The sequence below is a fragment of the Grammomys surdaster genome, unplaced genomic scaffold (assembly GCF_004785775.1).
Source record: "Grammomys surdaster isolate TR1022 unplaced genomic scaffold, NIH_TR_1.0 125789, whole genome shotgun sequence".
NCBI classification, from domain to species: Eukaryota; Metazoa; Chordata; class Mammalia; order Rodentia; family Muridae; genus Grammomys; species Grammomys surdaster.
The window spans coordinates 3,444,293-3,461,064 of NW_021620620.1; the positions used below are offsets into that span (position 1 = coordinate 3,444,293).

Sequence of the window (16,772 nt, forward strand, 5' to 3'; positions counted from 1 at the left end):
CTTCACATAAAGGATGCATGTACACACTAAATACTTAGTTCTCTGGCACCCATATCCTGGTCTAGAACCTCAGAAACCCAACAGATATCATTTATGAATCATGAAGAAGTCATGCTCATTCTGTTTCTGAGCCCTACTCTTCCAGGCCAGTACTGGGAAGATGAGAGGGCTCCCTTGTCTGTGTGCAGCTTCCAGGCAGAGTTCAAGAAAGGATTATGGGTCCAAAACCCATAGTCAACTGGTATTTTCACCTGCAGTCATCTACCTCCCTCTCCCTCTCCCTCTCCCTCTCCCTCTCCCTCTCCCTCTCCCTTCTCTCTTTCACACACACACACACACACACACACACACACACACACACACCCTGCCCCTCACCTACTTGACTGCATTGCATCTCCCTGGGTCAGGACCCTGCTGCCTGCCTTACAGTCAGCTAACTTCCTTGGTGCCATTGCATGGTCTGTGTCCTGGGATATGTCACCTTCCTGAGGCACTGCTGGGGGAACAGTATCTACTCTCTCTTTCCTTCACTACAGATTTGGTTGGGAGAAGGGTACATCTGGGGCGACAGTACCCTCTGAGAACAGGAGACCAAGGCAGTTTTCTGCTTCTAGTGGTAAAGGTGAACAAACTGCCATCTCTAGATGGATCCCACCTTCCTCTTCCTCTGTTGTTAATAATTATTGTTACTAACATATGGGTCACAGCTTTAATCACCGCACTACAACATTCTCTGGTTCACTACCCTCAGTCCTTGAAGATCGTCTCTCAGTCACCACTCCAGGATCTACCCACTTGGGAGGCAACTACAGGAAGGTCTCTGAGTTCTAGCCTGGTCTACAGAGTGCATTCCAGGACAGCCAGGCTATCCTGGAACTCTCTCTCAAAAAATTATCACATATATATCATATTCATATTTATGATAAAACACACACACATATGTATATGCATATAACAGTTAATTAGCAGTTAACCTAATGTTATGGTTTGTATATGCTTGGCCTAGGGAGTGGCACTATTAGAAGGTGTGGCCCTGTTGGAGTACGTGTGGCCTTGTTGGAGGAGGTGTGTCACTGTGGGTGTGGGCTTTAAGGCAATCCAAGCAAGACACAAAGTGCTGGCATCCACGTTTTTTCTGCTCTCCTGAATTTAGTAAGTGGTGACCCGAATGTTATTTATGTATACCCACCTATATGGTACATGGTATATTGGGGACATGTACCATAGCCAGACAGTAGGAGCCCTGGATTCATTACCTCAATGACACCTATGCCTTGCTCAGTGGCTGGATCTGTGGCTCTTGGGCTCTTTGGAGCCCAGCTGAAAGGGTTGCTCAGAGATTACAGTACACGGGTGTTAGCACTGGTAAATTTGTCCACTAGGTGGCACTCACACCATTGCTTTTCTTCCTTTTAAATCATGTTTACAGTCTTCACTTTCCATAGGATTGAAGGCTGCAATAGGATCTATGAACTAAGCTTAAGTAAACGATAATCCTAAGAATGATCACGTCTCCAAAGGCTGTCAAGTTTTCCTCCTTGGGCGATGAGGGTCCCCAGGGTAGAAGGAGGGACTGTCCCAGGCTCTGGCTCCTGCCAGAACACTGTCAGTGAGTCTGTCCTTTTTCCTGTCCTGCCATTGATTCCAGAGGCACTGGATCCAGGCTTCAGTATTAGGTGTCTTTCTGTCCTTTTCACTTCTCTGTGTTCAAGACCTGTCACTCTGGCACCCTCGGAATGGTGGGGAGCCCTACCCATACAGACCACCCCTCTCCTACCCAGACTTTCCTTCATGCACGTCAGCACTGGGAGGCAGCAACATGGACCCTCATAGCCATACTTCCTGTTTCTGTCCCCAGGTAATTAGCTTCATCCTACTAAGTTATTTCCCTTGTTTCAAGCTCAGGATGGTAACTGACTCTTGAAGGGAGGAGGTTGTGCCCTGCTCTCCCGAGGCCTCTGGAGGCCAGCTCAAGATCAGACACGTACCATGGGTTACTGAGTTTGGAGTGAGGCGGCTCGTTGACCTTATTATGGTGGCTCTTGTTTCAGGTAGGGTCACTCAACCTTCTCCTTTGTTCCTTCCTTCTTTGTCCATGCTGACCTAAAAATTGTAATTCTCCTGCCTCAGCTCTGTTGTAGTAGAGATCACAGTGCTTATTGCCATTCTATACCCCAACTTTTTTATTATTATTATTATTATTATTATTATTATTATTATTATTCCTTTTCTAGCCACAAGGCCCCTGGGTGGAGCCTCTGCTGGAATCTGTAGTGACATAAAGCTCCGCCTGGGACAGGCTGACCTAGGAGGTACAGGTTCCCCTTCTGACAGCTGTTTGACCTCAGGGTGGCTCACCTAACATCTCTGGGCTACCACACCTTCATGGGCTATAAAGGGAGTGGAACATTTCCAGCTGCAGCCAAATCCTCCTGAGTCCCTTGGGACTAGTTGGTAGGAAGTCCCAAGACTGCAGAGCCCCTGGAAAGAGAGGAAGAAGGAGAGCCACCCCAGGGCCTCCATTAGCACTGGTGTTGCATTCTCTCTTCACGTGGGTGTGCAGTGTTCGGAGTCCATGTTTTACCTTATCCACATCTTCTGCTTTTCCAGAGTAGCCCCAGCACCTCCCTGCTTCTACCTGAGGTCTTAGGAGGAGCTGTGTCACAGAAGCAGGACAGCAGATATCAGTAGCTCTGAGAGCCACACAGATCGGGGTGCTCAACCAGACAATAGCTTCTGTGCTGGGAAAGGGGTCTGAGAACAAGCCCCCAAACCTCACAACTGAAGCATAAAAAATATAAGCATCTGGACAAGGCTGAGAATCAGTTGCCTGTGCTTCATGGCTGCCTGTGTGGCTTGGGAAGCCAGGTGGCCTAGGTTTGGGCCTGCTGTGGTTTTAGGGTCTCCACCAAATCTCATGCTAAAATTTAACACACACATTGTGGGGTGTTAAAAGGTAGGCCCCAAAGAAACAAACGGGTCAAGAAAGCTCTGCCCTCACAGTGAACCGGTCCCCTCGTGGATTATCACGATGGGTCTGTCATAAAAGCTAGTTTGGCCTGCCACTTGTATGCACCACTGTTGCCATGTGATGCTTTGTCTTACCTTGGGCTTCTGCAGGCTTCTTGTTGTTGGAGACACAAAGGTCCTGGAGCCCAGAGATCACTCAGGAAAGACAGGAATGTTAAACACACAGGGCCTCTTCTCGAGGAGATAAAATGCCTGTTTTTTTGCCCACAAGGCTGGGAGTGGATTTTGTTGAGAACTTGGTGACCTTTTTGCTATCTGCAGAGGCAGACCTCACCCACCTTTTGCTATAGATTCAGACCTCACCCAAATTCCCCAGGATGGTTATCCCAGGCTTCTACCTCCCTGGACCTTTACTCATCCTTAGGGGAGATGTCACATGTACTTTATGCCGGGCTGACCTGTGTGCTGTCTCGGTGGGAGACCACACTAGGTTCTAGGTCTGTTAGCTGTAGAACACACCCTCATGGTCACACGTACTTTGAGGAGAAGTTTCGATGTAGTCACACTAAGCTCCAGGTTGAAATGATTGTTGCCTGGAAATTTTTTCCCAAATTGTTCTGTGTTTTAAATATATTGGCAATGAGCTGCCTGACATTAGACTTCCCGAAGTCTGATTCAGGCTGATGAAGTCAGTCTGAACTGGGTTTTCATTTTGTTCTCTTTGAGGGTTTGCTTCCCTGCCTGGATACCTGCAGGGTCCCCTCATCCTGTGTACAAGAAGATCCTTATTAGGTCTTGTAAGCTTCAATCTTCTGGTCCCCGGGACCATGATCTGAACATATGTGTGTATATATGTATGCATATGTGTATGCATATGTGTGTGTGCATATGTGTGTATATGCATGTGTGTGTGTATATGTGTGCATGTGTACACATATGTGTGTGTATGTGTGTGTGAACTCAGCAGTGAACATGCCACAGCATGCATATGTGTAGATATCAGAGGACAATTCTTCAAGTCAGTTCTCCCCTGTCACCTTATGAGATCTGAAGATGGCACTTGGGTCATCAGGCCTGCATGCAAGTGCCTCTATACACTGAGCCCACTTTCCTTCTTTATGAATCTCCCAATCTGTGGGATTTTGGCATAGCTACAGGAAACAGACTAAGGCGGAGCTTCAGCTCTGCTAGCCGGCTGGGCACAAGGCACAGCCACTAGATTAGACCCTAATCTTTAGGGTCTGTTTCTGGGAAAAAGGTATAAAGTAGGTTTTGAGTATTGTGATAGGCAGAACAATGGCTGTCACAATGTCTACGTTCTTACCCCCAGAACCTTATAAATATATTGTTTTATGTGATAGGTGAGATAATAGGTCACTAAATATCCAGTTCCCAACTATCAGGACCTTTAGAATATATTGCTTTCTGTGACAAAAGACCCATCCTTCTAGACAAAGAAATCCTTGCAAATAGCTCTGCCCTAGATTAGGAGCACGGAATTGGTAACCCTCCACTCATTCTTGGGGCACGTGTTCAGTGCCTTTCTGTCAATACTGACAGAGTGGACTGAATTTCACTATGCACTCTGGCCTTGCCTGGCTAGCTGCTTCCCAGCGCCAGAGACTGCACCTCAGCCTTGCCTTGCCCAGGCCCCTAAGTCCTCACTGCCCCAGGTAATATGGCCTCCCTCTTCTCTACCTTCACTGCAGAATATTTATTAATGTCTCACAGTGAACTAAGCCTTTCTTTTCTTGCCCAACAGAGTTTAATTCAAACACATAGAAGAATTTAATTGGACCATCTGCAGAAAAATGGATACAACTAAAGGTCACCATGTTAAGTGAAATGACTCAATTTCAGAAAGACAAATATATTTTCTCTCATTTATGGATTCTAGCTTTCACATAGATATAGAAAATCATATACACACACACACATATATATATAACATACACATATGTACATATATACTATATAAAATAGAAATGAGATTAGGGGAAAGGGGAGAGGCCAGGCCTTGTTCTAATTTGTGCCCCAAGAACAGTTTGCTTGTACTTCTAAGTGCAGTTTTAAATCCAAGCCTGGGATTAAAGTCATGTGCCAGCACACTCAGCTGAAAAGTGTGTGTTTGTACTTTTCACTCTGCCTATGCCTCTCAGAATCCCCAGGATGGTGGCCTGCAGATCCCTGGCCCCAGCCTGGGCCCATCTTACCCCTTGGTAGACAGCAAGAGCCAGGTCATTTCCTCTTGGGGTTTGTAAAGGTACTGGCTCACAGACTCCACCCATGGAGAAGTGTCTTGTTCATGTTCCCACCCCTTACAATCGTTCTTCCCATCATGCTGCTGGTCTCTTTTCTCCAGTCTCCGCAACTGTCCTCAAAGACCTCTGTCACAGACATTTTAGCCCATACACAAGAAGGGCCAGAAGTGCCAGGGTTAACCCCAAAGGGTGTATCTCTCAAGGCCTTGCAGGTAGTGGTTGGTAGGATGCTCCAGCCACCCATTATCTGGGTAAGACACCCTTCAGGCCCGCCCTGCACCATCTCAGATGGCCCCAGTGGGGCAAAGCTGGGTGTCATTGTATCAGGTCATTCACTAACACCCCTGGCTGGTCTGTTCCCTGTGCCCTTCCTCGTACTCTACGGGACCACCTCTAGAGTACAGTGGCCAGATCCTGTCTCAGGCTGATTCTGTGGAGGTCAAGAGAAATAAAAATTCTGGAAAGATCAGTCTTGCTGTGACAGGGGGCTCACATGACAGACACATACTTAGCTCAGCAAGGACCACACTGAACAGCCTAGAACTGCACAAGCCTTTTCTGTCACTGCTAACAGGACAATGCGTCTGTGGGAAGATAATTTCCCTCTAGTCTTACTGTAATTCTGCTTTGGGATTCACAGTAAGCCTCATGACGGCCTTCTGAATCGGTTAACACTTGACTGTGACCTAATTTCCATGTGTAGGTTTGCCGCCTCTCCCTAAGGCACTGATTCTCAAAGTGTGGGTTGTGACCCCCTTGGGGGGATCACATATCATATATTTACACTACTATTCTTAACGGCAGCAGAAATACAGTTATGAAATAGCAACAAAATAATTTTGTGGCTGGAGGTCACCACAACATGAAGAACTGTATTAAAGGGTTGTAAAGTTAGGAAGATTGAGATCCACTGCCCGAAGCCGTCTTTGTTTAGTCGCTCGGCTTTATCATGAGTGTGAAAACCAGCATTTTCTCTTATCCAAGAGCTAATTATCCAAATAATAAGATTAAAATTTCTAATTTCTTCCCCTCAGTTTTTCTAGCTTTGGCCCATATTTCTGCCTTAGCTTGAAGACAGTATCCATCCTCCTGTAAGAAATAGGATTCTGAGGGCAATGGGGCCACCAGGACTACCTCAGCAGACATGGACATCTTTGGCCTACCTGGCGTAATCTCAAACAGGTGCTTTCCTGGGTCCTCAGGGTCTGGAAGAAGTTCAGTCACTTGTGTCCCTTGTAAGGAAATAAATCCCTGAAATGGAGACAAACACAAATAAGAAACATGAGCCGGCTGGGAAAGGGCTCTTTGGAGTAGGGGGTGGTGTTAGGACAGGGCCCATCCCATCCCCTGGCAAGGCAGGCTATGTACCAGTGGGAGGGGTGTGTGTTCTTTCTGCAGCACAGACCAAGCACAGAGGAAAACCCCTTCCCCATCTGCACATTCAGCTAGGGGTAGGAAGGGCTCTTCCAACAAGGGGTGGGCCCAAGGAAGTGGGCCAGGACTTCCCAGTGTAAGACTAGGCAAAGAAAGACAGGGGCAGGGCAGGAGGACAGACTGGGTACTCCTGCTATTCCCCACCTCATTCCAAAGGCTCGATGTAAGATCCCACTCGTGGAGCACGAGGGGAGAGCACTGGAGGTGCCATAGGAGACAGGCAGCATCCCAGATCTATGTGAGTTCAGTCTGCCATGGCCAGGCAGGGTGAAGTTTTACTCATTTCTCATTTGATTTTATTTGTGTATTCGATTAATTATTAGGAGATTATTATTGTACTGCTGGAGATAAACCCATGGCCTCTCATTCTCTAGGCCTGGGCTCTGCCACTGAGCTGCATCGGAAGCCTGATGTTTTACTTCTTTACCTACAGAACAGGAGTCACCGGCATGCACAAAGTCACAGCCTAGACAGTGCCTAGCACAGCTGTCCCTTGGAATCCATGGTGTATTGGCTCCGGGACCCCTTAGATGTTGTCTCTGAAGCTCAGTCTACATGTTTATATAATGAGATAGTGACCCTCAAGTCTCAGGAGTGTTCCATAAGCTGGCTTTCTGCTTGGTAAGTCCTGCATGCAGTGTTGCTTCTCTCACCCACAGGCCAGCCAGAGCCATTTTTACTCTCTGGAGGATTTCCTTAACACCATGCATAGTCAGCTTTGCCAGGCTCAGACTCTAAGTAGCTTGGCTACACACGCCTCTATCTTCTCCACAAAAAAAAAACAAAAACCCACTCCTCCTCCTCCTCCTCCTCCTCCTCCTCCTCCTCCTCCTCCTCCTCCGTCTTCTTTTTTTTTTCGGTTTTTCAAAACAGGGTTTCTCTGTATAGCTCTGGCTGTCCTGGAACTCACTCTGTAGACCAAGCTGGCCTTGAACTCAGAAATTCACCTGCCTCTGCCTCCTAAGTGCTGGGATTAAAGGCGTGCGCCACCACTGCCTGGCGGAAAACCCATTTTTAATTCTATTCTCGCAGTCTGATCTTCAGGTTGAAATTCTGGCCAGCTTCAGATAAACCATCTCACATCTCTACCTCAGTTGCTTTACCTGTGCAAGCATACGAGTTCCTGTCCTTAGCAGAGATGGATGAGTACCTGGGATGTCCTGAGCATAGGTCCCGAGAACAACAGTGTGTCCTTGGTATTGAGACATGGTTTCACTATGTAACCCTGGCTGATCTGGAACTCACTATACAGACCAGGTTGACCTTGAACTCATAGTGATCTTTCTGCCTCTGTCTCCTGAGTGTCCATGATTAAAAGTGTATACCACCACATTGAGCTGAGAACTGTTAGCTAAGCAAATCTCTCCATTATGTCTTGGCTGCACACCAGGTGGGGGGACATATCCATGAGTCTGCATTTGCCCAGGTGGGTAGCTCAGCATCTACTTCACCACTTCCCATCCCCCGTTCTTGTGCCTCAAAGCAGACACTCTACTCTTGGGCCTGGACCATTTTAGTGTATCCGTATAATGTCCCCACAAGAGACTATATATGCTGTAGCACAGATAGGGAAGATAGGGGGAAGACCAGAAAGGTGGAGCATTAACCTGAAGAAGAGTCTTTTCTGGCAAATCCTGGCCATAGCAGGCAATGGGAGCCTTATGTCTGCTGGCCTCTGTGCTTCAGGGCCATATGGAAATGCCTCTTCTCGTTTAAGCAACATCAAGGAAGAATGGTATCTGTACCCACAGAGGCTTGCTCTAGGGAAATTATAGCAATAAGCCAGGGATCCAGCTGGTAATTGCTGTAACTGAATTACTGGTTGCATTCTTGCTAGGGAGCCTGGAGCTACAGGGAATAAATTAGGACAGCAGCCCCAGGATGGGAGAGTGAGCTCATTATAGGGTGTGGGCGAGGCCCATCACTGAATCTCGGCACATGCTGTTTCCGTAACTGACTCTGTGATGGGGTACTTTGCTGTATGTTTTCCCTCTGCTTCAAGAACTGTCACCCGCACAATGGGAGTAACAGTATCTTCACTGACATCACTTTCTACTGAGGCTAGAGGGGAAAGCAGAAATAGCTTCTGTTGTGGGAAATGGTACTATGTTCCTGGCTCTTAGCCTACATGATTGACTAGAAGCCCTGTGGGGCAGGTGCTGCTATTGCTACCTCCCTGCACTAGAGGATGGGGGTGAGAGAAGGCAAAAGGCAGGCTCCCATCTTTTCTGCAGGCAAGGGCAAGCTGGGATTTGAGTTGTCACTTCCTATCCTGCTCCCCTTTGTGACAGCAGCTTCCCACCAACTCAGCTTGCTTCTAAGAAGCTGCTGTGGGAGAGTCAGGCAGGGACTTTGGGATCCACAAGTCCCTTTGTACTTCAGGGATTCCCTGTGTGGCCTGCCCCATCACTGCAAAGGACCTTGACACCAACCTATGACTTCACCCAATACTGCATCCCCCAGCCTTCTCAAGGTCAGGATTGAAGCTTTGATCTGAAGGTACTGGGGTGGGGCAAGGTGTGGTAGTCCCAAGAAGTCTGATCTCCTGTTAGGTGGTGTGGTGTGTGTTGACACTGTAGTGAATGTGTCTGTAAGGAATCTGACAAACATTTTGGTAACAACATTAACCTTGCCTCTCAAGCTACCACAGAACTTGTTGGAACACAGAGGTGTGTGGTCTGACAATATAGAAGACAAAGCACCCAGTTTACATGTTTGCCATCCTCTGTAGTAAGCAGGTCTCTTTCCTTCATGGTCAATTTCACGATGTCACTGAATGTGAGGTTGGGAAGGCACTCTAGCGTTTGCCTCATGCCGTCACCTCAGAGCACTGGGCACAGTCAATGAAGACAGTTGAGAAGGGATTGCAGATGAATTCTCACCTTTGCTTTCACTAATTCATTTAACTGAGGGTTAATTAATTCAATTGTGCATCACAGGCCTGCTCATTCAGAGTAGCACCGGACTCCACCCTGGAGTTTTGAATTCCACAGTTCTGGAGAAAGTAGCCGAACCTGTATTTCTACTTAATTTTCTGATGTTAGTGGCTTCAGGAATATGCTTTGAGACTTGCTGGTCTAGAGTATTCAATAGTGGGTGCATTTCTATGAGTTTAGTCCTTACCTAAATTTGCTTCCCTGTAGAATAACTCCTTGGCCCACTGTGTCAAGGCAATGGTTGTGATCTTCTCCCAAGAGATGGGCTTTGGTTGAAATTCTATGCCCTAGACATGCTAGTCACAGGAACAATGTGTATCCGTTTCTATTCTCTCAGACAATGACACAACCATAAAGTTTTTGATATATTCCGGGGTGGAGGGGATGTCCTAATGAGTATTAGCAAGTCCTTGCTGGCCTTCTTAAAATAGTGTGGGGCAAGGGCTTGGATACTTGGGCTCTAGAAGGGGCCAGGCTCATAGTCTGCACTCAAATGGCTTCCGTTGTCTTAAGCCTTGTGGGCACACAGAGAGAGCACACAAGCCCTGAGGCCCTTCATCCTTTTCCTGGCTCTGAACTTACCATGGGCATTGACTGTTGAGAGGTTTTCTCAGTCTGCATGTCTGAGCTCATCCTTAAAGGCTGGAGCTGACTTTGCTCATCTCACCAAAGCACCCAGAATGCCTGATCAATTCTAGAAACTGCACACAGAGAACAGAGCTCCTGGAAGTGGGTAGGACAAGCCTGCTTTTGGGTGAGTGTATTTCATTGACAGCAGCAAACTGAAATGCTTACTTAAAAATCCATCATCTAGCTGGGCATGGTGGTGCGTGCCTTTAATCCTAGTACTTGGTAAGTAGAGGCAGGCAAATGTCTGTTAGTTCAAGGTCAGCCTGGTCTACACATTGAGTTCCAGGACAGTCAGGAATACATAGAGAGACCCTGTCTCAACCCCTTTCTCCAAATCCATTGTATATAAGACATATTAAATGAAAACTCCAGAGCAAGCCTCCCAAGAGCTGATGCCCATGGTAAGTTCAGACCTAGAGAAAGGAGGAAGGGCCCTAGAGCTTATGTGCTCTTGCTCTGTGCCCACAGGCTTTCAACAAATGGTGCCACTTGAGATAGACTATGAAGGGAGACCAAAGGGGAGTGATCTAATGACTAGCCTCACTCCTTCTCAAATGCCTAACCCTCACGATGGGGAACCTAGGTTGCAGTGTGAACCTTAGGGGCTGTTTGAAATGTTAAAAGTCTGCTATACCAGATTCTGTGCCTACTGGTTATCTATTGCTACCCAACACACCCAAAACTCAGTAGCCTAAAACTATAGTATTAGTTTATCAGATGACTTCTATAGCGTAGGAGTTTGGAGGTGGGTTAGTTGAACAGTCGAGGCTTTATAAGGAGACAGTAAAAATTCAGAGACCTGAAAACCTGAAGGAGACCAGAGATATGCTTTCCAGCTGGCTCGCTCAATGAAAGCTACAAACCTGACCCAGAGTCCTGAGGTACAAAGTAATATGTGAGCGACAAACACATCAGGGGGATCAGCTCTTCAGAGGAAAACATACTTAGTGAGCTTGAAAACAGGAATCCAGAAAAAAGATCATCTTAAAAAGGGGATACTTAAAAGATCCTACAGACTGAACTAAAAAATTTTTATTATTTTATTTTTATACATGTATTTATTGTGTGTGTGTCCATGTTGTGTTCGGAGGTTGGAAGGGAACTTGCAGAAGTCAGTTCTCTGCTTCCAGAAAACTTACAGATCTGATAAGCACTTTCAGTAAAGTTGCAGGAACAAAATTAACCTACAAAAATCAGTTACTTTTCTATGTACAAATAATAGACTTGCTTAGAAACTAAAACAATTCAACTATTTCATTCTTTTTGAAAATACTTATTTATTTTATGTATATGAGTACACTGCAGCTGTCTTCACATGCACCAGAAGAGGGCATCAGATTCTGTTACAGATGGTTATGAGCCACCATGTGGTTGCTGGGAATTGAACTCAGAACCTCAGGAAGAACAGTCAGTGCTCTTAACCTCTGAGCCCAGCCCTCAGCCATAACTTAAAAAATATAAGTCTGAGGGAGGATTTGGAAGGGGGCAAAGGAAAAGGTAAAAGGATGTAAATGCTGTGTATTCATGTATGAGTTCTTTGAATAAAAATTGTAAATACCTAGGCATAAACCTAACCAAGAGATGAAAACCTCTGCACTGAAACGTTAAGATAACGACAAAGTGGCTACAGAGATGGTTTGTTTGGTAATGTGCCTGCTATGCAAACATGAAGCCCTGAGTTTGATGCTTCAGAACTCACATAAAAAAAACCATGCATGGAAATGTGTGCTTGTCATCCCAGTGCTTGGGAGGTGGAGACAGGAAGATCCCTGGGGCTTGGTGGCCTGCCAGGCTATCAGAATCAGCAAGTTCAGGTGTAGTGAGAAGACCCTGTGTCAAAGCTAAGGTGAGAGCAGTTGAGGAAGACACTCCATGTCAACCTCTGACCTCTGCATGTACATTCACACACGTGAACATGTGTACACACACAGATATACACACACATAAGATACTAAAAAAATAAACTGAAAAAAAGTGATGATGGAAAGACTTTCCATGTTTCAGGATTAGCAAATAAGTTATCACATTGTGAAAATGGTTGTCTTGCCAAAAGTCATCTATAGACTTACGGAAGAACCCTGAAAATTCCACTGATAGTCTTCACAGAACTAGAAAAAAATCTGAAGTTTATATAGAGGGACAGAAGATCAAGACTAGCCAAAGCAATCCTAAGCAGAAAGAGCAGTACTGAAGGAATCACAACACCGGCTCTCAAATTATACTACAGAGCCATAGTGACAGAGACAGCATGGTAATGGCCATGAACACACACATAGGATAACAGAACAATCTGGAAGGCCCTGAAATAAACTCATAGAGCTACAGCTACCCAATTTTTGACAAAGCTGTCAAACATACACACTGGAAAAATAGTGTATTCAACAAACAGTGCTGACAAAATCGGATGGATATTCTTCTGCAGAAAAATAAAATTTGGTCCATATCTTTCATTCTGCATAAAAATCAATTCAAAATAGATTTAAGACCTTAAATATGAAACCTGAAATGCTAAAGCTTCTAGGAGAGAACACTTCAAAATATTAGTACAAGAGAGAACTTTCTGAGAAAGATTCAATTGCATCAGAAATCACTAGGGATTGACAACTACATAAAATAATTCTTTTTAAAAATTGTTTATCTATATATTTAGTCTCTCTCTCTCTCTCTCTCTCTCTCTCTCTCTCTCTGTGCACCTATGTCATCATGTGTGTCTGGAGTTCAGTAGGAACAAACAAAATGTTGACTAAAATAAATTTGCCTTAAATATAGTCAATGGAATAAGATGTATGCATCATGCTACTCTAACCAAGGAAGCTGGAGTAGCTAAGAATAGAAGGAAAGGGAGATTTCCATCAAAGAAGTACTCTCAATGATTAAAAGATAATCCATAAGACATGAAGGCACTATTTGTTGGTAGGATATAACAATGTTAAAAGTTTAGGTACCCAGTAACAAATCTCCAAAGCACATAAAGTTAAACATATAATAATAACACAACATTTTAGCATCTCACCCAAGCATGCGCCACCATGAATGTTTCTAAGATGGGAATATCTCTAGGTAGACGCCAACCATCCTGGGTAGTGTAGCAAAAAGTATGTTTTCTCTTACCACATCTGCTAACCATTGAGCTGGAGGCTTGTGTGGTATAATAAAGCAAGAAAAACAAAGAAAATCCATCTATATTGGAAAAGAAGTACTAAGACTGCATTCATAGGTACATAACTGTCTACATGTAAAATCTTTTAAAAGCTACTAGAACAAATATGTTCTTCAAAGTTCCAAGATATGAGATAAATCCAAAATCTAAAGCATGTTTCTATATAGTAGCAGCAAATAATTTTGGGCTCTGGAAATTGAAACTGTTTATAAACAATATTAGAAATCTGAAATATTTAGCAATGAATGTGATAACAGATATTTAAGATCTGTGCATTGAAAATCATAAGCCATTGCCTGGAGAAATAAAAGGCGAGCTACATAAACGGGAAGTATATTAAGTTCATTGACTGCAGGCTTTCCTGTTGGCAAGGTCTCAATACCATCCAAAAGGATTTATGTATTCAGTGAGGCTCCAGTCAAAATTGAAGTAGGTATTTTTTTTTTTTTTAGAAATGGACTAAATAATTCTAAATTATATAGAAAACCAGAAAGGACCTATAATAGGTAGATAACTTTGAAACAGAATAGCAAAATTGAAGATCTAAAACTATAGTGACACTTACTATAAAAGTACAATGAATGATCAAAATAAAGTACTGACATCAAACAAATCAACTGAACAGAGTAGACAGTTCAAAAATAGACCTGTACATATTTGAACAACTTTTTTTTTTCTGAGACAGGGCTTCTTTGTGTAACTCTGGCTTGTCCTGGAACATTCTCTGTAGACCAGGCTGGTCTCGAACTCACAGAGATCTGCTTGCCTCTGCCTTCTGCATTCCTCTCAGTCTGCCTGTTTATAGCATTAATAACTCTTCTAATAAACTCCTAAGTCCCCAGTAACCTGTCTCAGTGTCCTGTTGAGCCACCTGCCCTGTACATAGTCTGACAGTTGGGTCTTTTAAAAATCAATCCATTTTATGTAGAATTCAAATCAGAAACAAAGGATGTGCCAAGATGCCTATTATGTGACAAGCCTAATCTTGTATTTCTTTCTATCCTTTTTATGAAATTATTTATAAAAGTAGTTGAGGACAGCTGTACTTTTTGAACTATTTAATACAATTTGTGCATGCTTGTGAATATACTGTGTTTTGCAATGCAAAGATTTATTGATTTATGGCATTTTTGATTGTGTGAATATGTGTGAATGCATACATGTGTGCACATGCACACACACACACATACACACACATACACACACAAACTTGCCTCGGCAGAACATGTGGTGAACTGTATAGGGCACGTCTTCAGCCTCCATGTGGGGTCTGTGCTTTGTAAACAACCCCCCCACTACATCTGCGATGCATCTGCAACCTTAACTCCTCTCCAGCTCTCTGCATGGACTGGAACACATTCACTTGTTCAGGTGATTATGTCAGGGACATCTTTGAGGGGAGGCATCCTTCTGCCTAATAGAGTCTATTTGGACCATTGGTCTGTGAGTCTAATATATATATATATTTATATCTTACAAAATCTAACAGCAGCTCAAGTAGTTCTGTCTTTCTGTCTGGGGGATTACACTCTGCCCTGGGTATGCCGGGCAAGTCTACTACTGAATCACACCCTTACTTCTCAAACTAAGTAATTTTGATAAAAAAAAATTGAAAATTGTAAATTGTAGATTGTAATTGTGTGTAAATTGAAGAGCAGATTTTTAAAATGGTATGAAGAATGTAAAGGATCTCAATAATTTTATATGCCATCACACTGAAATAAAAGTATTTTGATCAGTTGGCATAAATAAACTTTACTATTAAAAGATATATCTCTAAAAAACATAGGCAAAGGGTATTAGCAAGAAATTCATAGCACCAGGCAGTGGTGATGCACACCTTTAATCCCAGCACTTAGGACGCAGAGGAAGGCGGATCTCTGAGTTCAAGGTTAGCCTGGTTTACAGAGTGAGTTCCAGGACAGCCAGGGCTGTTACACAGAGAAAGCTTGACTTGAAAAAAAGAGAAAAGAAATTCATAGCATAATAAATAAATTCATAGTGTAATGGTCTGAGTGTTGAGTTGTCCCCAAATTCCTATGTCGGAAGCTAGTATCTCAAACATCAGCATTGTGATGTGCAGGCTTCTGGGAAGTGACAAAAATATGGAGCCTTTCTGAACTGGGATCAGTTGCTTTTAAAGAAAAGAGTTTGAGGCCCACAGACACGCTGTAAATGAATGTTCACATTGTAGGATTTGTAAGACAGATGTACATCTTCCTATAGACACTAAACTGTCTCCGAATCCCCTATAAAACCCAACATAGTAGAAATGCTATGTAAACAGTTGTCATATAATGTTGTTTGTAGAATGAAAACAAACAAAAACAAAGGGCTCTACATGTTCATACAGATATAATCATCTGTCTTCTCGAATTACAGTCTGGTGAATGCACAGTCTTCAAATATGGAGGGTCAACTATATTCAGGAAGGGCACAGAATTCTTATACCTTGAGAGGGAGTGGAGAGATGCTATTTCTGTCCTACCCAGTAATATTTGCATCCAGATAAGAACATTTAAATAATACTAAAGTTCAAAAGAAGGCAGTTAGATAATTTGTGAAGTGCTGTTCAGGCCTGAGTAATGGGCTGTTGGCATTTGTCTTCCATCACCCACTCACTGCACATCTCCCTTTATGTATCTGGAGCATCCTGTCTGCAGTCTGGAATGTCTATCCATCACTTCTAAGCAGAGGGCGGTAGCCCCATCGTCTGTGAACATTTAGTGTGGAGGCCTCACAGCTCTCCTCAGACTGAAAACAAGTGGTAATTCCCCTTCCCTTCCTTTGACCAGAGTCTGTACAGTGGCAGAGCTCTGATGCCTGTCTCTAGCCAACTGTTTCATACTCAGGACATAACATTTGTGGAAGGCAAACAAGGATGGCACCTGAGATGGGACTCATGGAAACCTCCAAGGTTTTATCCTCACAGAGGTCAGATCTTAATATTTTCCCACTGCTTATTGATATTAAGCTCTGAGACAAAGTTTGCCTAGCATTTCCCTGTCTGTAGAATGTTTACTGGCGTCTCCCTCTAGACACCTCTGAGTATTTGATGGGAGGGGGTGCTCTGAGGACCTGGGATGGAGCTGGGCTGTTCAGGTGCCCAGGACCTCTCAAGAAAAAGCAGTACTGTACACTCTTATGACAAGCTTTGGGGTCACACTGGGCCTTCAGTTTATACCCACAGAGTCTCAGTTTCCAACTCCATAATGTGGGGGTGTTTGAAGGATGTCATGAGCTCTTAGACAGCTCTGGATCCAGAGAGAGTATTGTTGCTATTAGTAGGTCACATAGGCAAATTTGCTTATGATCAAATGCTGTAAGATGCAGAACACACACACACACACACACACACACACACACACACACACACACACA

General features: G+C 44.1%; 1 protein-coding gene across 1 annotated transcript in view; it reads right to left on the bottom strand.

Annotated features, from left to right (window-relative positions):
* Positions 1-16,772, bottom strand: part of Arhgap22 (Rho GTPase activating protein 22) — a 151,843-nt gene that overhangs the window by 65,131 nt on the left and 69,940 nt on the right. Inside the window, exon 3 of the mRNA XM_028789100.1 lies at positions 6,395-6,482. Within this exon, the coding sequence (XP_028644933.1) occupies positions 6,395-6,482 (88 nt within the window). The remainder of the gene's footprint in view (positions 1-6,394; positions 6,483-16,772) is intronic.